Source organism: Urocitellus parryii, chromosome X, assembly GCF_045843805.1.
Source record: "Urocitellus parryii isolate mUroPar1 chromosome X, mUroPar1.hap1, whole genome shotgun sequence".
Lineage (NCBI taxonomy): Eukaryota > Metazoa > Chordata > Mammalia > Rodentia > Sciuridae > Urocitellus > Urocitellus parryii.
In genome coordinates this window covers 59268000-59291097 of record NC_135547.1, presented here as the reverse complement: position 1 = coordinate 59291097, position 23098 = coordinate 59268000, and the positions used below count along the sequence as shown (strand labels likewise).

Sequence of the window (23098 nt, the reverse complement as noted above, 5' to 3'; positions counted from 1 at the left end):
ATCTCTATGGACCTAGCACCTTGTGTGCTCCCAGCAGCACAGTTTGAGAGTTCTCCTCAACCAATACCATGGGGTGGGAGAGAAGTGGGTCTTTTGCTCTGTGGATCCCAACCACACTCTCTATAGTTCCTTAAAGTCCCCACCCCAACCAGCTAATAAAAGAAATCTGATGCAAGCACTAAAAATTTTGCATTCTTTCTTTGACTGCATTTTACTATTATTTCAAGGCAGCAACTCTTTATCCACTTACATACACACTAGAGTTGGCCAAGAAAAAGAACATGTTCCCAACAAATGCCCATAGAACCATAAAAGAAAATTGGCCTCAGAAATCTCTGTTACCCAGCACCTAGTGGCTCAAAGGGTCTCTTGCTTCCATCCTGTCCTTACCATCCCCAGAGACACCACTGAAATGTCTTGCCTTTACCCTCTCATGCTTGGACTATGGTGGTAACTTCCTAACTGGTTTTTCAATCTCCATCACCATTCTGGCCCCACCCCAATTGGCACCCAACCTGCACACAAATCACCATGTGGTTTTCCTGGCATCCTGTCATTCCTCTGGACATGAAAGGCTTTGTTGTCTCCCAGGGTTAGATAGGCTAGTATTTGGAGGTCAAATGGGCTACTATTTGGACACCCCAGTGTAGCAATCAGGGGTGTTCCGTGGACAGGACTCACCCCATCTCTCAGACTCTCCCCTCACTTGCCTCCCCACATATTGCACTCCAGGCAGGTCAGCCTGCTCCTTGCCTTTCTTCCACCCTCTTCCCTCCTTGAATGCCCTTCTGGCTTTTCTATCTTATCCTTCAAGCCCAGCTTACTTCGAGTGTCCTAGTGTCCCTCTCCTCTGTAAAACCTTCTCTGAGCACTGGTGGATTCAGCAGTTTCTGCTGCCTCTAAGCATTGATGGGGATGCATCTGGCTGTGACTGGATGGCCTAGTTTTGTTAATATATTTTTGTTTCCATATACCTTGTCTCTTCACACAGATCATAAACTCAAGGAAAATGACAATGTCTTTTTTTCTGCTGCTTAAAACACACAACTTTATTGATAAAACACAAGTTGTAGACTAACAAATGTAAACCAATACAAAAGTGTAACTAATCATGATGTATACTCACTGTATACAGAGTTACAGAGTAAAAAATAATGTAGGTATCAAGATCAAATTAATAAGCGCTTTCTTTTTACAAGCTCTAATACTCATCTAGCATCCTCAGAATGGTCCAGTCTAAATCCAGCATCAATCACTGTTGATAATCTGCTGTATTCATTATTCCAAAATAGCAGCTGAAAGCATCTTTGTAATATCAGTGAAAACAAAGAATTTACAAAACACATTGTTCTCAAGTGCAAACTTAAAAATTGCCACAGTAATTTTGGGGGCAGACTCCAAATTAGAGTTTGGTTAATACTTTTAGAACTTTTACTTTCACCACCAGATCATTGTGATTTGCTAATGCTCTGATTTTCTTAACACATACTCCAGATTCTTTGAACAAGAAAAAGAGTGAACTTCTGCTGAATTCTTTTCTGGATGATGCAAGCCCCTCGCTTTTTATGTTGTCATTTATATTCTCAAAAAGGGTAAGGATATTAAGAAGAATCTCTCTATCCCATTCTTTATTAAAGAGGGAAATCAATTCTGATGGTACTTTACAACTGACCAGCTCTCTTGTCATGGCTGGATTTTCAGTGAAGTTTATAATTAGTTTCATAATCTGTATCTTGGTGAAATGATTTCCCAGGAATAACAATGCAAAAAAGTCTGGAAAAGAATAGGAGAGCAAATGTTGGTAATGATTAGTCACAGTCATGTTGGTTAACAGTCTTAGTCCAGCCATTTGCACAGCTGAGTCCAGGCGACAGACCATGGTGTCATCACATACTTGACTGATGTATGTCTTAATCTTGCCCTGATTTTCCGCATTCACACTCAAGTTATTAAGGGCATTGTACGTCTTTTCCCTAATAATGGGATCTTTTGTTTTTATCAGTTTTGCAATAATAGGGACACCACCTAATTCACGTATGGCATTTTGGTTAAACGAATATGCCGCATTATTACCCAGAGTGACCAAGGCTACTTCTTGAATAAAAGGATCATTTGTTCTCTCCAGGATATTAAGGACCTTTTGAAGGTCGGGAGCACTCAGAATATCATCAATTTTATAGGGAAAGTTGAACTTGCCCTTGCGGACAGGCCATGTTGTAGCTGGAACCCTGGTGCTCTTGCTTCGTGACTTTCCCTTGGATTTTCCACTTGACCTGCTCCCAGCCCTAGCCTTGGTGGGGTGGCAGCCTCCACCCCTGCCTCCTGGACAGGGCAAACTTGGTGCAAGGGTCCTATTTCCAGAGATGTTGCCAACTCTAACCCCTTTGCCTGCCTTTGCACTTGCCTGTTCCTTCAGGATATTAAAAAGGGCCTTGGCCTTAGCCTCTAGGCCACCTCCACTCTGGGATCCCAAGTGAGCCTCCTTCTTTACACCTGGATCACTTTCAGGACCCAAGTTTACCTCAGGCCTGGCCTCTATGTCACCCAGAGATTGGGTTCCAGCCCCCACTCCAATATTAGTCTTAGATCCTTTCTCAGGCTCCACCCCAATTTCTGATATGTCACTAGATTCTTCTTCTTCATCATCATCATCATCATCATCATCATCATCCCAGATTTTCTCATTCTCATCTTTTCCCCAGGTCAGTCTGTATACACAGTAGCAGGCACCAGCACCAATGACCATGCCAGCTGCTACACAGCCAGCTTCCCTAGTTCTGCCCATGGTACAGCTGAGGTGAATCCCTTAACCCAGCACAGAGCAGGCTTCCTCTGGCCCAGAAAAATTCTTCCAAATAGAAGGTGAAGTCTTCAGCTGCTGAGGGCAGTCGATGTTGCAACTGCTGATACAGGGGGACCTAGGAATACAGAAAAGGTTTCAGGTCATGAACTCCTCCTTTTGTGCCTCTGCATGCAGACAGACTGAACCACCTATCCGCAAACATATAAACCTAAGAGATTATTGGCCAGGACTTAGGGACTAGTATCTAGATCACTGATTGTTTTCCTCTACTGGGAAGCTCATTTTGAAAAATTTCTCCATATCCAGACTTTCCCACCTCATGTTCCACAACTCCATCCAGGAGTGTTAAATTCAAAGTCTTTGATGAGTTCCCTATAACCTCTGCCTACCAGATGTCTTGGGGCAGTGGTGTCCTCAATACACAAGCAGGGGTTGGTGCAATTGCTTTTTTCTCTTTGTAGCATCCAAGTGCACTCAGTCCTGTAGATCTGCAGATAAGGGAATAGGGAGGGAGGTGCTGAGAGTTCAGGGGACAGATGGAACTCACCTAGGACAGTACATAATGTTCCTGTTCTGAATCACTGGCCCTTGTCTCTCATTCCACAATGTTTTTCAGCTTTTGTTACCCTCCTCTCCTCACAGAGTTGGAGCCTTGAAATTATCTTCCTCTCCCTCCTCCTTAGATGATTCTCCCTCCTTTCAATCACTTCCTCAGAAGGTGATGCCACACTCACTTATACTGATAAGGATGATGTAGGAGAGTAGCAACTAGAAGCTAGATGGACCTGAAATGCGTGAAGACCTAGCACTCTGCCCTTGCTTCCCCAACCGCCACCATCTCAAAGGTACCAGAATATCCTCCCCACTCCCTGCCCAATTATACCAATTTCCCATGCTAGGGAGCAATGTCCTTTCTTCTTCATCTCGGTTTCTGCCTCCACCAAACTTAAGGACTGACAAGCTTTAAGACTGAGGGCTTGGTAGACAGATCAACACTGTACCCCAAACAGTGAATTGGAGTAAATTCCTCCCCATCCCAACTCCATGCCAGGCCTCTCTTGACACCGGCCCCCCTCCCAACCATCTCCTTGCCCATCTAGTAACTGCAGAGCACTTTTTTTTTTTGCAAGCTTCCCATGTAGAGAGAAGGAAAAGAGGGGAATAAGGAGTCCCAGCAGCCCCCTAGAGTTTAGAATCACCATCATCCTCCACCCCATAGGCCCCAATACCATCACCTTCACTCTGACCTACTTGGATCTGGACAAATTCTCTCCTTCCTGCTGTTAGGGTTGGACAGGCCTTCAGGTGCAGGATTCACAGCCACGGGAGACACAGCAAAGATGATTGATGATTGACTCAGTGGATACAAGAACAGGTCTGAGAATCCCAATACCAGCCTTTCCAGATTCGGGGTTCTGAATGTCAGGCGGATTTCACCTTTTTGCATCTCACCCATCCCCACTACTCTGGTCTCCGCTGACACCAGCCCTCCAGCTCCACCCAGCATTCCCCCCACCCAGCGGTCGGCCATTTTCCCAGCAAAACCCACACTCCTTTGGAACCACTAGAAAGAGGGGGAGGGAGATAGGATGCAGGAGTACAGAAAACTCTAAGAGTGAAAGGAGACCAAAGGATCTCTTCTGTTCCCCTCCCTAACAAACCTCACTCCCAGTGATAACCATTTTCCCTTGTTGCGGCGGGGGGGGGGGGGGGGGCGGTGTGGCTGGGAAATTGCAGGAGTGTTAATAATAGCCTTAAATTATGGAAAGATCCTCAGTCTTCCCCACCCTTCCAGGGGCTGTGAAGCAACCCTAGCTTTACACTGACCTGCAGGAATTCGTGGTGGATTAGTCTTTGCTCCAAATTCTACAGTGCCTTACAGGGGAGAGAGAGAGAGAGAGAGAGAGAGAGAGAGAGAGAGAGAGAGAGAGAGAATGAATATGACTATGAATATGACAGTCATCTAGTCACTCGGCCCCAAGACAACAATCCTACCCTTCCCGATTCAAAGCCCTGGGATGCCAAAGATTCCCGCTCCTATTCTGGGGTCTTCCCCGAAATCTGACACTCCAAATTCCACCATTTTTGTTCTAGGAAGGGCCAGGGATCGTGCAAGCGTGTGGAGAAAGCACGCCAAGTCTCTTCAATCTCCACCCCCCACTACCTAAAAGGCAGGGATTCCCAGGAATCGCCCATTCACGCACAGACCTGCTGGGATTCAGGCAGTTACCTCCTCCTCCTCCTTCCCTCCACCGCAGCCAGCTGGTTCTCTAAAGCAATAACGGGGAGATCACAAACAGACCTAAGGAAGACCAGTGTTAGAAGGACGTTTGCACACGTCGGCTCCTGCTCACGTGAGGGCCACGTCACCCATGAGATCAGGACCCCAATTACCACTCCCACCAGCAGTGCGGCAGAAGCCGGCCCTCCCCCTACCTTCCCTGCCACATCAGGTCCTGCCACTCATTTTCCTCTTTACCAGTTCCAGAGACCATAATTAGCTTCTCCTCATGGTTGCAATTTGCCTTTCTTTGGTTAACACGGAGAGACTGCATCTGCTTGCATGTCCACCGGCCTTTTATTCCTCTTTGAGGAATAATTTTATATCTTCTTTATTTCTAATCCAACTGCTTTTCCCTTCACTTCCCACCCCTTCAGCTCTGAAAGTCCAATATTTTTACTGCACCCGTATGCCAAATCAGGGTGTGGGCAGGATCTCAGAAAAGGATGATAAGTAATGGGAGGGTCTTACTTTCTTAAATTTTTCTGTTCAATTTATCATTAGTGCATTACTTTTCCATTGAGAAAATTAAAAGTGCCCATTTTCATTTGAGTGTAAAATTTAAGAGGGAGGAAAAAATAGGCCTTATTAATTTCATTGCATTTGTTTGTAACTCAAGAAAAATGTTTGTACTAGTTACAGCTGAATAGTAGCTTTCAGACATACTAACTTGTTTTAAAATTGAAAACTGAACATTTTTACATGATCCATAAATTAGTCCATGAAGTGACGATCAGTCTAATCTTGGTCATTTTATGCAGACGGCTCATTTACTTTTTCTCCTTTTGACTCAACTTTCAATTTGGTAAACTAAAAGCAAGAAAATCTTTCTTGCCTCATTTGATTTAAGAAAAAACATACATTTAAGTTCCCAAAGTCTTGGCTGACTGCTGTGTGAAGTTCTTGTGATTTGATGGCTGTGCTGAACACCTGCTCCTGGATCAGATTACAATCTACTAAGGCTGAGGCAGCTGAGAGTGAGGGAGGCAGAGATGGTCCCATCCTCCCTGCCCTGTCAAGAAGTGGGGGACTAGCTACCCTTTCAACCCTCCCAGATTCCAGATCCTCTCATTTTGGTGTATTCAGGCACCTGTTTTTGACTCAGTCCAAAAATAAGTGTGGATATATGATTAGATGATAAATGCCACCCTATGCAGGTGATTACCTGAGGCTCCTTCATTTCCTCCCCCAAAGTCCCACAGAAGTAACTCAACAATGCATAAAGAGAAATCTGTTCCCTACCACCTTTCCTCCCTTATTTACAGTGCTTCTAACACTGCTGTCACCACCTGATCTAAGAAGTACAACCTATTGAGCTTCTCCTCTCTGGCCTCCTTAACTTCAAGTCACCCTTGAGGAACCTAACCTTGCTGCAGGTTCACTGCCTGCCACTTTATACCCACCTTGGTACATCTTCAGTCGAACATGTACACAGACCCAAGGAATAATTCACACTGGCCACACTTAACCTAGAGTAGGTATTCTTACCTCATCAATTCTGTGAACCATCAGAAATTGTATTAAAGTTGTGTGTATACACAACATGTTCATTTCAGTAGAGAGAGGAATCATAGCTTTGAACAGATTCTTACAGACATATATGGCTAAGACATATATGACTTTAAAAGACTTAAAACTACTCTCTTAGAAAAAAAAGGATATATCCCTTCAATAGAAAATCAATATCTATCTATCCCCCCTCACGATATACACTTATTTCTTTTAAACATGTGCAGTAAGAAAATGTGTACAGGAAAAGGTAAAAGGGCCCTGCAATGCCCATTCCACTAACATCCACTTTTAACAATTTCTGCCTTACATCATGCAAATATAAAGAACATATGTGTGAAGATGTGTCAAGTTACAAGGTTCAACAATCAATATATAGAATAAAACTGTAAACAATTAGTAAAATAAATCTGTACTTTAAGAACCGATATCTTGGGCTGGGGTTGTAGCTCAGTGGTAGAGCACTTGCATAACATGTGTGAAGCACTGGGGTCAATTCTCAGCAACACGTATAAATAAATAAAGGTCCATCGACAACTAAAAAAAAATTTAAAAGAACCTATATCTTTTTTAATATTTATTTTTTAGTTTTAGTTGGACAAAATACAATATTTTATTTATTTATATGAGGATCAAACCCAGGGCTTCACACATGCTAGGCAAGCACTCTGCCTCTGAGCCACAACCCCAGCACCAAGAACGGATATCTTGGGCTGGGGATGTGGCTCAAGCGGTAGCGTGCATGCCTGGCATGCGTGCGGCCCGGGGTTCGATCCTCAGCACCACATACAAACAAAGATGTTGTGTTCTCTCTCTCTCTCCCCCTCTCACTCTCTCTTAAAAAAAATGGAGTCTTTCTACAAGGGAGTATATAAGGAACTCAAACAACTCAGCAGCAAACAAATAATCCAATGTTAATGGACAAAGTATTTAAATAGGCATTTTCCCAAAGAACATGTAAAAATGACCAACAGATATATGAAAAGTCCTCAACACAGCTAATCATCAGGAAATACAAATCAAAACCATGACATATCACCTCACTCCAATAAGAATGCCTATTATCAAAAAGACAAAATATAGCAAGCATTGGTGAGGATGTGAAAAAATTGGAACTCTTGTACAATACATTGTTGGTGGGAATGTAAAATGGAGCAGACGTTATGAAAATCATATAGGGATACACCCAAAAATTAAACTTCAAAGTTAATATTTGAAAGTATTTAAATCGAGGTTTCAAAGAGATGCCTGTACTCTCATGTTCATTGCAGCATTATTCACAATAACCCAGTTTTGCAAACAAGCTGAATGTCCATCAACAGAAAACTTGGAATATATACAATAGAATGTTATTGAGCCTTAAAAAATAAGGAAATCCTGCCACATGTGATAATATGGATGAACTTGAAAGTTAAGCTAAGTGAAATATACCAGTCACAAAAGAATAAATACTGTGTGATTCCACTTATATGAAGTATCTAAAATAGTCAAACTCATAAAACAGTAGAACAGTGTGGTGGCCAGGAGCTGGGTGGAGGGGAGATGAGGAGTTGCTGTTCAGTGGGCATAAAGTTTCAATTATATAAGATGAATAAGTTTTAGAGATCTGCTAAACAATGTTGTTCTATAGTTAACAAAACTGAAAATTACAGATGATACATCATGGCCATGGTTTATAGAGGAAAAATGACAGGAAACTCTTAATCAGAAGACTTCTACTCAAAGGAAAATAGTTGGCCCTGCATCAAAAGCAGCCAGATGAATGCAAATTTATATATTCTAAATTAAAATAAAATGTCTAACATGTACTTTACTATTTTCTCTCATGTCTCTATTTTTCAATTAGCTAACTTGCTAATTGCTTACAAGTAATTAGCTAAACTGCTAGTCCAAATTTCAATGGATAATATTGTTTCTGCTATATTATCAATAATTTTTATTTGCATATTTCAGTAGCATGCTGTTTGAGGAATGAAATTTCCTATTACATCCTCATTAGAGCATATTATTTATAAATATAAAATAGCTTTATTTGTACCTTTTGGTACACTTTACTTTAAATGTATTTTATATCCATCTTAGCACTCCTGATTTTTAAGATTTGAATGTACCTGGCTTATTTTTTCATCTTTTTATTTTCAGCATTTCTGTGTCTGGTTTTAATGCATGCCTTATAAAGATTATTTTGCTTGGTTCTTCTTTTTTGTACTGGGGATTGAATTCAGAGGTGCTTTACTATTGAGTGACATCCACAGCCCCCTTACTTTTGTTTTATTTTGAGACAGGGTTTTTATTTTTAGTTTTTATTTTTTGATGGGTGGGTACCAGGAATTGAACTCAGGGGAACTCAACCACTGAGCTACATCCCCAGCTCTATTTTATATTTTATTTAGAGGTAGGGTTTCACTCAGTTGCTTAGCGCCTCGCCATTGATGAGGCTGGCTTTGAACTCATGATCCTCCTGAGAAAAGGTTTTTCTAAGTTGCTTAGGGCCTTGCTAAACTGCTGAGGCTGGCCTCAAATTTGTGATCCTCCTGCCTCAGCCCCCTGAATCACTGGAATTATAAGGATGCACCACCACTCTTGACCACTTGGTTCTTTTAAGCCCATCTGGAAAGTTTTTGTTTATTAATAAAGGAATTTAACCATTCACATTAATTGTGATTGCTTCATTTTGGTCTTATTCCTGCCATCATTTTGTTTTCTATTAGTCATGATTTCTTATTGCATCTTTTTGTTTTTTCATGGCATGTTTTTTTTTCCTTTAGTATCTTGTAAGTTCTGCATAATTTGATAAAAATATTATCAAACATGTATAAACATATCTTCTACCAGTGCTACAATTTAATCCATGTCTATAACTATTCTCAATCTCAAATAAGATATAACTTTTAATATTCCTTTAATCTTATCCTAACTCTGCTTCCAAATGTGTTTATGCCATCTTAAATTTCAGTTGTTACTTTATTTTAGAGTATGTCAGTATCATTTTAGGAATTCTTTCATAAAAATTACATTTAGATTCACAAATTATTTCTACTATATGTGATTGGTTGTGTACAGAATTCTAGGTTCATGGTTTTTTTAGAGACTTTCCTCCATTATTCTGTTCTTTATTCTAGCATAAAGTTTTTTCAGACAAGAAAACCAATGGTCTTCTCATTTCTTCTCTTTAAAAGTTAATTTTTTCCTCTCTCTGGAAGCTTGTATGGTTTTACGCTCTCTTTAAAATATTTTTTTAGTTGCCAATGGACCTTTATTTTACTTATGTGTGGTGCTGAGAATTGAATCCAGTGCCTAACACATGCTAGGCAAGCACTCTGCCACTGAACCACAATCCCAGCCCCCAGTTTTATGCTTTTTGTATAACTAAGAAGTTTCAATATGATGTGTCTATCCTTTCTATGCATGCCTTCAATTTTTTTCTTATTCAGCATTTGGTGGGTCATTTAGATCTAGAGGATCAAGACCATGAGGAGAATTTTTCTATTATTAATTATTTATTTTTCACAATCCTTGAGTAGCTATTGAATTGTCTGTATTTAAGCTCTGTTTCACATAAATTTTTCTAATTTATTTCTCTTTTAAACTAGAATGAATTCTGTGATTAATTCTCACAATAATCAATTTTATCTCCAGCCATATACATTAGGTTCTTGAGCCCTTCTAGTGAAGTTTTATTTTTAATTTTACCAATCATATTTTTAGTTGACAAGAACTCATTTAGCTGTCTATTTTGTCTTTTTCAGAACAGTCTGTTCTTGTTCTAGGTATGTAGTGTCCATTCAAGTTCTTCTGGGAACACAAATTAGAAGTTTCTTAAAATTCTCTTATATTTTCTGTAAACTGAATAATATAGGATGACTTGCTTTACCTTTTATTTTAGGACCTATCTTTTATGCTATTAGGTTTACTCTATGTCTGGGGTTCTTTGTTTTTTGTTTTTATTTATAATTGAGGCCTTATGTTGGTTAGTACTGGTGGTTAATGTAGTCTTCTACAACAGATATTTTTATTGGTGCATCATAGTTATTCATAATATTGGGATTCACTGTGTCATGTTTGTATTTGCACAGAATATAATTTCATTCAGTCTCATTATTCAGTACCTTCCCTTTCTTTCCTATCCCCCTTCCCTGAACCACTTGCTCTACTCAACTTCTACAACAGTTACAAAATCCAATCTCTCTCTTTAAGTCTACATCCTCAAATATAGTGGATGACTTCAGGACTCTATGTACAGTTTTACCTCTGGCTGAGATGAATAGGTGGGAATGTATTCGTGAGTGGAATAAGGCCTTTAATCTGAGACAACTCCCTGTCCCCACCATAGATTCTGGATTTAATTTTTCAACTTGAAGATTAGATGGTTTGATTGGTTGGATGAAATATGGATTAAAAGGTAGCCCACACTAAATTAAGTTGAAATGCCAGAACTTCCATTGTTTGCAATATCAGAAAATATCACAAGGCTTGGAGAAATTGGAATATTAGCATGGATTTATCATATTAGACTGGCTTTCCCATGCTTAAAGGATCTAGAGGGCATATTTTTCACAGTCATGAGAAATAAATTTATAAGGACAGACCCGGAATCATTGAAGTGCTCTGGAATCATTGAAGTCTTCTCTGAAGGGTAGGGATTACAATAAGAACTGATGCCACTGAACTGGGATCTTTAAATAAAATAGGGATAATTGGATTCTGAAGTGGCCAGGGCCAAATGACAGCACTCAATCAACAAAGGGAAAACAGGACGGATTATCACAGTAAACAGAAGAGTCAAAGAAGTAAACAAAAGAGTCTCATTTGCAAACTTATGGCAATGCCTAGTTGATCATTGTATCCCTAGAAGTAAAGAAGTTTACAGGTTACTAAATTTTTACTTAATTTGTGTAAACTGATGAGTTTTAGGTTAAGTGGACAGAAGTCTAACTTAAGTCATAAATCTACACAGTCCTGGCCCCCCCATGCTTGAGCCACTTTACAACCAACAATTCTTCACATGAAGAGGAAGCCAGGTCCCTTTGAGGAAGGACTTTGTGACATTGCCAAAATTTTTTACTGGTAGTCCTCCCAGCCTTCCCCAAGGGGCTCTATGAACTGTGACCAAGATAAATATACATTGGAGAAAAGGAAATAAACAGACCTTGCAGGAACTACTGGCTCTGGACTGATATTAATTCCAGGAAACCTAAAACATCACTGTCCCCCACCAGTCAGAGTAGGAGCTTACAAAAATAAGGAGATCAATGGAATTTTAATTTAGGTCATTTCACAATAGGTCATGTAGCCCCCTAAACCCATTCAATGGTTATAATTCATAAGAATGCATCATTGGAATAGACATACCTAGCAGCAAGCAGGATCCCCATATTGGTTCACTTATTTGTGGAGTAAGGGCTGTTATGGTAGGAAAGGTCAAGTGCAACTACACTGCCTCTACTTAAGAAAATAGGAAACCAAAGTCAATATTACAATATTGTAAGGGTTTCAAAGATTAGTGCCACCATTAATGACTTGATGGAGGGGTGCTCCCACCACATCCCCAGTCAAATTGCCTGTTTGGCCTGTGCATAAAACAGATCTTGGAACATGACAGTGGATTTTCATAAACTTAACCAAGTGGTAATTCCAATTGCAGCTTCTGCTTCAGATGCATTCTCATGGCTTGAACATAATATCACTTCCCTAAAAACTGGTATGCAGCTCTTGATCCAACAAATGATGTTTTTCTCAATAAGTACTTGTGAAGACCTGTGGGAGGCCATCCTCACACGTGATTTGAGTTACCTCCCTGGCTAGCGAGAGGCACTTAGACACATCTTTGTGTCCAGAGCTTTCCCCACCCTTCTCAGGTGGGAGGGCTTGTCCGTGTGGAGGCGTGTCTGGCCACAACCCTTAAAGACCTAATCGTCGCACCTGACCTTGGGACACTGTCCCCCCTTAATCTTCATTGGATGGGATTTTCCCCAGAATTTTTTGTTCCCCAATAAATGTCCACACCCTGGCATATTCTCTCTCTCTCTCTCTCTCTCTCTCTCTCTCTCTCTCTCTCTCTCTCTCTCGCTGGCCTCTTCATTAAACCTCGCTACTCTAATAGGTAGCTTGAGACTGGAGGTAGTAGTCCTGGAGCTGGTTTAAAGGTAATTAGAGTCTGTCTCTTTAATTCAAACTCCCTTTTTGGATTTCTCACGTAGCTGAACCTTCATTTATGAAGCCTGTGCTGGCCGTGGGCTAAAAAGACCACCAGAAGCAGTTTAGTGAGATCCTGTCTCTAAATAAAATACAAAATAGGGATAAGGATGTGGCTCAGTGGATGGTGCCCCTGAATTCAATCCCCAGTACCCCCCAACAAAAGAAGATCAGTGAAACACCTTCATTATCCTACATCAAGTGTCTATCAACTCTCCACCTGTATGTCATAAATTAGTCCACAGTGATCTTGATATCATTTCCCTTCCACAAGTTACCATGCTTCTCCACTACATTACCATGCTTCTCCACTACATTGATGACAGTATGCTGATTGAACAAAGTGAGGAAGAAATAGCAACTACTCTAGACTTAATGAGCCAGGTATTTGCATGTAGGCAGGGACACCAAAAAATCAAGGGCTTTCCATCTCAGCACAATTTCTAGTAGTCCAGTGGTGTGGAGTATTTGAAATATCTCTTCCAAGATGAAAGATAAGTTATCGCACCTGCATCCTTGTACCACAAGAAGAGAGGTACAGTGTTCAGAGGTTTTTAAAAGCAACATATTTCTCATTCAGATGTGTTAATCTGTCACATTTATCAAGCAACCAAAAAGTTGCTAGTTTTAAGGGAGGGCCCCAGAACAAGAGAAGGATCTGCAATAGGTCCAGACTGTCTTGCAAACTGCTCTGTTACTTGGGCTGTGTGATCCAAAAGATTTAATAGTGCTTGAAATGTCAGTAGCAGTGGGAGGTAAAGATACCTTTTAGACCTATTGACAGGTCTCTATAGGTGAATCACAGTACAGACACTTAGGATATTGGAGCAAAGCCATACAATCTTTAGAAGAAAACTAGTTTCCTTTAAAGAAAGTTTTTGACTTGCTAGTGAGCCTTAGTAAAAACTGGACACCTAACCAAGGACCATCAAGTTACCAGCAATCCTGAACTGCCCATTATGAACTGGATGTTGCCAATTCTTCTCATCAAAGAACTCACTTCACAGCAAGTGAAATGCAATAGGCCCATGTTCATGAAATTCACTGGTCTTACACCATGTTCCCTATTATTCTGAAGCAGCTGACTTGATTGAATAGTGGAATGGCCTTGTAAAGACTCAGCTACAGTCCCAACTCTGTGGCATTTCCTTATAAGCAATTCCATATGGGGATAATAATCTCCAGGAAGCTGTATATGCTCTAAATCAACATCCGGGATATGGTGCTGTTTTTCCCATTATCATGATTCACAAGTCCAGTAAACAAGAAGTAGAAATGGGAGTGGTATCACTATCATCCCTAGTGATCTACTAGTAAAATTCTTGCTTCTTATGTTCATGATCTTATGCTTCTCTGGTCTAGAGGTCCTACTTAAAAAGGGAGCAATGCTTCTAGAAGTAAACTTAATTATAACTGCACTGAACTGAAAATTAGGATTATCACCAAGCTAATTTGGACTCCTCATGCCTCTAAATCAACAGCCAATGAGGAGACTTTCTGTACTTACTAGCTGGTGTTACAGATCCTGATTAAACAATAGGATTAATGGAAAACTACAGCCCAATGCAAAATTACAAACAATTCAATTCAAGCAGGACTAATAAAGGTCAGACACTTCAAGATTGAAAGTTTAGATTGCCCAACCTAGTAAAAATTCATTACCAGCTGAGTTACATGTGAAGGGCAAAGGGAATTTGGAATTTGTAGTGAAAAAAAGGAGTTACAAAATCCAGCAATAACAACATAACCAATTGCAGAAATCAATACTGTGGTCATTATGTGTATTTCTTCCTTATTTTATTATGATTATGTTTGTGTGTATAGCACATAGCTTTTGTTTGTTCCCTCCCTTATTCCCTTATCATATAAGATGCATTAGCTTTACATCACAATATTTAAGTTTCTGGATATATATAAAAAAAAGTGTGAACACTACCCAAGGACTTTGTATCCTTTTTTCCTGTGGAAAAGATTACTGCATTTCAGTTGTTCACATAATAGTTGTATAATGTTGGGTGAAAGTATTACTTTACTATGTCTTTATTTGGATATGCATACAAGTGCCAAATTTACAAGGGGTAGATTGCAATGGTTAATTTTATGTGTCAAATTGGGTAGGTTATAATGCCCAATTGTTTGGTCAACTCTAGTTAATATGTTGCTATGAAGGTGATTTGTAGATGTGATTAACATTTAAAATCTGTTTAAGTAGATTACCCTCCATTGTGTGGGTGGGCCTCATCCAGTCAGTTGAAGATCCTAATAGCAAAACATGAATCTTCCTGGAGAAGAAGGAACTGTGTCTCAAGACAGAAATACTACTTGAACTTCTAAATATGCTACATGTCCCATGGATTTCAGTCAAGATTGTAACTAATACCTGACTTTCCATTCTTCCCTAAAAATTTCAGACTTGCCAGCCAATTCCTTAAAATATATCATATATATGTATATATATATATATATATATATATATATATATATATATATATCTGTATGTGTATATACAAATATAATACATCAGGTCCATTTTAAATCCCATTAAAATAACAGTAAAATAAGATATATAAAAACAAATGATAGGGGCTGGAGATGTGGCTCAGCGGTAGCGCGCTCGCCTGGCATGCGTGCGGCCCGGGTTCGATCCTCAGCACCACATACCAACAAAGATGTTGTGTCCGCCGAGAACTAAAAAATAAATATTAAAAAAAATTCTCTCTCTCTCTCTCTCCTCTCTCACTCTCTCTTTAAAAAAAAAAACAAATGATAATCCATGTGTTATATTAACAAATTTTTGGAAGATAGGTAGATAATATGGAGTGACCTAGAAAAATAAAAAAAACTGAAACCTGCCTGCCACTGATGAGGAGGATGAGGAGCTATGTGATTCACTACACAGAACTCTATAAAGGCTCAGGAGTTTGAAGTGCCAGTTACCTCTGAAGTGTTTTCTTTGGGTTAAGGACAGGAAGATTGGTTGAAAGTTTTAATAAGAGGCAGTTAGATCACCCAAGACTTCCTCTAGACCCTAGTTCCCTTCTCCCAGAAGACAGATGGTTTACTCCCTGGAGAAATTAAACCAGAAAAGCTCTGAACTCATGAGTATGGCTGATGGTAGGTATAATAAATTGTACTGAAAACAAAAGAATTAACTGAAAGTTTCATATTGAAAAACAGTCTCCCTATGTAAGCTCTCAAATTAAGTTCTCATATGGAAATATTGCCAGAATGTATTGTTAAGTAAAACAAGCAAACAAACAACATAGAAAAATAAGGTGCAAGGCAGAAAATGTGGGAATGTATGTGTGTGTGTGTGTGTGTGTGTGTGTGTATAATCTTTTATATAAAGGGGTAAAATAAGAACGTTTACGTTTGTATTTGCTTACATATGCAAGAAGAAATCCTGGAAAGGTAAATTAATAACAGTGATTATCTGGAGAAAAGGAGCACTGGATGGAAGGACAATGGGTTGGAAGAAGTTTTTGCTGCATTTTTATTATTAATTTAAGCCATGCACATGTGTTACCTACTAAAAATAAACATATAAAAAAGAACCAGGTTGAGATATGATTTCTCAGAGCAATACTGAAAGCTAAGAGGTGAAATTAGAGAATTTCTAGTTCAAAATTCCAACTTTAGCCATGTTATCAATCAAGTGTTGGGTAATATATAATGGTATTTTCAGACTTGAAAAATCTCAAACATTTGCTTCACATATGCACTTTCTCAGGAAGCTCCTGAAAGATGTGCTCGGCCAAGAGGACATAAACCAAGAAAGAGCGAGATAAGAGATCCAGGAAACAGAGAATTCAACATAATAGTGAGCAGGAAGACTCATCAAAATTGTTGTGAAAATAGATCCTAAAATAAACATTGTCTTGCATTCCTAAAGCTCAAGCAGTCTAGTTTGGAGCATGTCAGAAGATTCCCAAGAAAAACGTTGTCAAAAACATAAAATTTTATAGAATATAAATATAAAACATTTATTTTAATGTAGTAAGAAAATATTTACATCATTGGAAGGATACTTGGGAGATGTTGATGATAAATAAATAGAAAATGGGTGAGGTGAGATTAAATATAGAGAAAACAAAAAGTTGTGCAAGACAGAAAAAGTAATCTTAATATACTATGTGAGTCAGCCATCAATAGTACATACAAAGTCAAAATAATACTGTCACTATAACTCAAATAATAATATAACAATTGGGAGGGAAGGGGGTAAAACATCTGGAAATGATGAGAACTGGCAGAGATAATAACAAAGAGACAAACTCTCATATCCCATATCAGGAAATCAATTACTAAAGCTTAAAAATCAAGAAATAGCAATATAAGCATGTTATTTAGACATAGATATTACAAAAATAATCAATTGAAAAAGTAATCTGATTGCTCTGAGAATGGGAAATAGATATAAAGATATTGTTTTTCATAGCAAGCTATTATTAACTGAATTGTTTTTCATTATTTTATGTAATCTTTATATTTGTAAATAGTGGTGGGATTTGTTGTTACATATTTATACATGCACACAATATATTGGCTGAATTGTGTTTCCCAAAATTCATATGTTGAAAGCTTCATCCTAAATGTGACTGTATTTGGAGATAGGGCCTTTAGGGAGGTAATTAAATTAGGTCACAATGGTGTCCTTATAAGAGGAAGAGAAATCTAAAACTCTCTCTGTCTTCATGTGCACACAGAGGAGAGGTCATGTGAGGACACAGCAAGGTGGCTATCTAAAAGCTGGGAGGAGAGGCCACACCAGAAACCAACCTGATGGCACCTTAATCTTGGACTTCTACCCTCCATAGGACTATGAGAAAATAAATTTCTGTTATTTAATCAGTCTAATTGTAGCATTTTGCTATGGCAGTTCAAGCAAACTAATGGACCAGCTTTGTATAATCATTTGACTTTTAAAATTATATTCACATGTAGCTTTGGTTTAAAAGTAATTTAAAAAAATTGAAGGAAATGGTATCAACCAAGACTTCTAATGTCCAATAACTATTTACCAAGTGTGAGGGTAGAAGAAAGGCATTTTCAAACATGTGAAATCTCAAAATATTTATGTCCTATACACCTTTTCTCAGAAACCAAGATGTACTCCATCAAAATGAGGTCAAAAATCTCAAGACAGAAGAAGGCATAGGATCAAAAAAAGCAAGACCTAAAATGAAAAAAAGACTAAGAAAAAGTAAGTATGATTACAAGGGAATATCCCCAGGATAATACCTATACATTAGGCCTAGAAAGCAATCTTTCATAATGAAGCAGAAGTACAGAAAGAAGTAGAAACTGATAGGTTACTACTGTGTTTGACCATTTTGAGAGGAGTTACATCTCACCTAAAATGTTTAGGGCTGAATTATTTATTGGTACATTAAAAACTAAGCAAACTAAAAATAAGGCAATAATTAATTCCATGAAAACCAAAAATTTATTCTAGGAATAACCGCCAAATATATGTGAATTACTAATGTACAAAGTTTACTGAGTACTTAACATTTTAATATTCATAGCAATCCTATGAGATATGCATTGCTGTTGATCCCAGTTTAAATATGAGGAAAATGATGCAGAGAACAATTAAGAGATTTGTTCAAGATCACACAACTGTTACAAGTGCCTCTCCTTCTAACATTTCAACTGTGAAAATATTTACATAAACATAATAAAAACTCTAAATATTGATTTAACATGATATAATGATGTTGCAACAATATATTGGGGAGAATGTAGGAGAAGTGAGGCCGTGTATAGGGTAGAAAGTATCAGACAACTGACTCCTTCCACTGTACAAAGTCATGACATCTATAAATTTTTAAAATTCAAGAAAAAATCTATTTGTAAATATGGAGGTAATACCTGAAGAAATATTTAAGAAATTTAAAAGTAATCATCTTTAGAAAGCAGAAATCTGGAGTTGGAGAAAGATGAAAGAAGGTTCTACTGAATTCATGTTATTGTTGTCACTGTTATAATCCTTAGAGTACTCTAGAACTATGAAAATTACATTTTAAAAGCCAAGTTCTGAAACTGGTCATCAGCTAGAACCCCAATTTTGTGTAAAGAATATATAGAAGGTTGAGGAGCATTATGGACTGAATTATGTCTTCCTTTTCCTCAAAACTCATATGTTGAAGCTCTAACCCCCAGTATGGCTGCATTTGGAGATAGAGTCTCTAAGGAAATAATTAATGTAAAATGCTGGGGATGAGGGTCCCTGACATAATTAATGTCTTTATAAAAGAAGATAAAATAACTCATTCTTTCTCCCCTATTCTCCCATTCCACTCCCCCACCCAATGCATCGAGGAAAGATCATATGAGGACACAGTAATAAAGCAACCATTAAGAGAGCCCTCACTAGAAACTGCTAGACTAGAGGTCCTTGATTTGGGGATTCCCAGCCTTCAGAAAATAAATTTCTATTGTTTAAGTCACCCCATCCATGGTATTATGTCATAGCACCCTGAGCAGATTAATACAAGAACATTATGCTAAGTGGAATAAAACAGTCACAAATCAGATGTATATTCTTCCATTTATGTGAGGTAGCTTTAGTCATCAAATTCACAGAAATGTAACATAGAATGGGAGTTTCCAGAGAATGGGAAGAGGGGAATAGGAATTTGTTTAATATGTATAAGTTTTAGTTTGGGAAGATGAAAAGAGATAGATGGTGGTAATGGTTGCACAACAATATGAATGTGCTTAATATCACTGATATATACACCTAAAATGTTGAAGATAGTAAATGTTATGTGTATTTTACATAATTTTTTAAAGTACAGGGATGTGCATTATAATATTTATGAGAAGATTTATCCACAGTTTTAATGCTGTACTTCTCTTAGCCAAATTTCCACCTACATCACGTGGTGTTCTATCCTGTTTATCTATCTGTACTCCTCACTGGGGATATCTGTATTACTCCCCAGCTTCGGTTGCCATCCATATTTCTTCAGCCTAGACATTTCTTCTGAGCTCTAGACCTATACCTTCAAATGAACACTGAGCATCTCTAATTAGGAATCCTACAGGTAACTCAAAGAATTCAAATCAGAATTCACTTGTTCCCCATCCAAAATGTGTTCTTTTGTGTTTGAAAAATATAAAAGGAAGAAAAATGTTTCTTTGCATCTCCCTTGCCCTCCACTCCTGATTATACTCTTTCCCCTTAAAGGCCAAATAGTTCACGTGATTTCCAGAAATGAACACTTTTGTCCAAAAAGGATTGCATTGCAATGCTGAATGCTTCCTTATTTGCACATGACCCAGCAAGACTACTATACACAAAATCTTAAACCAATTCCAGAACCCTGAGTCTACTACTATGACAATACTAGAATAAGAATCAAACCAGAATATGACCCAGAATTGTTTATAAGACCCCATAACTTTCCAAAATATTTAGGAATGTTATCTATTGATATCCTAGCCTCTAGAACTTTAGAACCCCACCAGCCCCATGCTCTGGGGAGTATTGCATATCACACACACACACACACACACACACACACTCACACACATGTGCATGCACACACACACACACACACACTAAATAATGAGAAAATGGGTGCCTGTATCACATGTAATCTGGTACTCATTGTTGGCACATTTCAACTTGTAACCCTAAATATCTGTACTTTGACTAGGAAAAAACTTCTGCACATCTTTTATTTTGTCATCTAAACAAAAGGCATTTGTGTCCATATGACATAAAGATGTGTTCCACTACTCACATAAGAGTTAGACATTATTTTGAGCTGCAGGGTGAAGATTCAAGAGGAAGATTTAGGAAAGAGAAAAACTAGCTAACTTGTCAGAGCCTTCTCAGATACTTGAGTGCAATTCATTTTTGTTTAATAAATTATCATTTACCAGTACTACCCAGTGTCCATTTTCTTGCATGTCTGTATTTTCCAGTTTATGGTTGCAAAAGTAATCAAAATTAGTGAAAAATTCACAACAACTGCAAAAGAAGGCTAAAGAACATATTAAACAACACATATTACTCTTGATTTTAGGATAGATGGATAGATGATAGATAGATAGATAGATAGATAGATAGATAGATAGATAGATAGAATGTAGCGTGTGTGAAGCATTGTAACAGATTGAATTCCCTGGGATGCAGATTCTGAGGTAAGAGGTGAATTAAGGAATGTTCCTGGGATCAACACTTGTGGAAGGAAAAGGGGCAGGAATCAATAGAAGAAGAAATTTAATTTCAATGAACTGTTAATGGAATGCTTCAGCATACCCTGTAGAGAATTCTGATGATAGAATGAATCTTCAGAGTCATTCCAAGTTGGAGAAGAGTCTTGGGCCTTTACAAGGAGCATTAATGAGTCATGGATGTGGGCCACCACAAGAACAAGGTATAATCTTGAATAAAGCATCTCTCTTCAGCAGAGGCAATATCAGAAGGGAGCTGACAGCCAAAAGCTCTCTGATGGCAACATTCCTAACACCTAAAGTAATAAGTCCTCTTCTGATAGAGGGAATTGTGAGCAGGACATCATGATATCTACCACACTTGCCCCACCGTTGTGCATTCTAGATCCACTTCTTCATATAGGTTCTGGGATCAGCTCCTCCAAGAATCTTGTGGGCCCCTCTTCCTGAAAAATAGCAGGACAAACTACATCCTACTGTATCTGGTCTCAAAGCTGCAAATTATCGTCTCCCACTTCCTTTATCAATTATAGATTTCCATCATTCTTAGGGTCTTGGTGGCTTACCTTGTGATATGATTGTCATTCATGATCATCATACACCTCTCAGCTTGGAGTTGCTACATTCGCTGATACCCATATACTAAACCAAACAACTTATGAATAATGTTTTACTTTTTCCTCCTCAATCAGTTTGTCATAGGGGATCTCCCATGAGACCATAGGTGCAAGCTAAGGAAAAGGTGCTAGTGCAACAGTGGTGGATATCACAGAATAGCTGCTCTACTTGACTGTGCAAATACTTATGTCTTCCATTACTGCTTGTGCATGATTCCATATATGAAATTTCTATCTGGTTTCTGGGCCTGCCCAAATATATATCTTAATGAAGCTGACATAATCAATGTTGGGTTGTTCTGACTGTATGATCATTTGATGTCCTGTAGTCAAGCACTCCATCTCTATCAGGATGCAGTCACATGTTAGCAGCTCTTTGTGAAAGGTACATTATCTTCCACTATATGTGAGGTGGTTTTGCTCCAGAAACCTCAGTACATTTTGATTTTCCCACAGATATGTGATGAAAACTGCACATCTTTTATTCTCTTTAACCAACTTAGATACTTCTAATACCATAGGGTTTGTCTTTTATATGGGCCAGTGTCAAGACTGCATCCTGGATTATACAGCTGCCTTCTGCTCTAGGACCCACTCAAAGCTGTCAATTTTTGTGTCACCCAGTAAATGGGCTGAAATAGCAATTCCAGGAGGGGAATGTGTGCTTCCAGCACCTAAAGAGGCCTACCAGGTATTGATCTTCCTTCTTTATGAAGAAGATTTTAAAAAATGCCCTAACTTGTCCTTTCCTTTGGAGAGGATCTCCCAGCATTCCCCAGGACAGTAAACCCCTAAAATTACCCTTAATGCAACCAGCCCCTGGATCTCTGTAAGGTTTATCTCTCACCCTTTGTGGTGTGTGTGTCTTACCAAAGCATCCAAAGTGATAACCCTTCTGAAGTTTATTTAGATCATCCAGATCTCTTCAGACTATATTATGACAGAGATATGACAATTAGTAGAGCCTTGGAGAAAAACTTAAATGCATAATATTGTCTATGGGAATGTGAGATTTTTTCAGATATTCTATTCTTATAAAGAGAGGAAAACAAACATTTTTCACAGCAATAGTTGAATACTAGGTACCTAAGACTATGTTAATATCCTATATCCAGCATGACCATTGCAATTGTCTTACTATTTGAGTTTGAAATAGTCTCTCTCACCCACCAGGCTCTGTTCATATTTTTCAAGGACCAAACTGATGAATTAAATGAAAATATAACTGAAACTACACCTCTACATTCTCTATGTTTTTAAAAGTGGCACTAATTTCTGCCATCCTCCCTCCTCGGAATGCTATATATTTTCATTTACTAACTTGGCCAGGACAGGGAAGTGCAGTTTCAGAAGAATTCACTTGGCTTTCTCATCTACAAATAGCTCTGATTCCATAGACCAAGAAACTATAATGGGGCTTATACCAAGTACCAACTATGTCTATTCTAATTATACATTCAGTAATCAAGAAAATAGCCATGGGATAAGTCTGTGGACCCAACA

The 23098-nt window shown here is 38.5% G+C and overlaps 1 protein-coding gene across 10 annotated transcripts; it reads right to left on the bottom strand.

Annotated features, from left to right (window-relative positions):
• Positions 1-1033: 1033 nt before the first annotated feature.
• On the bottom strand, positions 1034-5140 carry Armcx1 (armadillo repeat containing X-linked 1). Of its 10 annotated transcripts, none has more exons than XM_026410492.1 (5): positions 5012-5140; positions 4631-4678; positions 4055-4218; positions 3193-3291; positions 1034-2918 (listed from the first exon to the last, which is right to left on the bottom strand). In XM_026410492.1, the coding sequence occupies exon 5, from the start codon at positions 2783-2785 to the stop codon at positions 1403-1405; it is 1383 nt and encodes a 460-aa protein (XP_026266277.1). In that variant the 5' UTR covers positions 2786-2918; positions 3193-3291; positions 4055-4218; positions 4631-4678; positions 5012-5140; the 3' UTR covers positions 1034-1402. The 10 variants fall into 10 exon arrangements, with proteins under 10 accessions (XP_026266277.1, XP_077649996.1, XP_026266281.1 ...); XM_077793870.1 differs by having other exon boundaries at positions 4055-4200; XM_026410496.1 differs by having other exon boundaries at positions 4055-4180.
• Positions 5141-23098: the final 17958 nt, after the last annotated feature.

Excerpts from the sequence above, each read along its gene's own strand:
- Armcx1 (XM_026410492.1), bottom strand. The coding sequence starts at position 2,785 with ATGGGCAGAACTAGGGAAGCTGGCTGTGTAGCAGCTGGCATGGTCATT.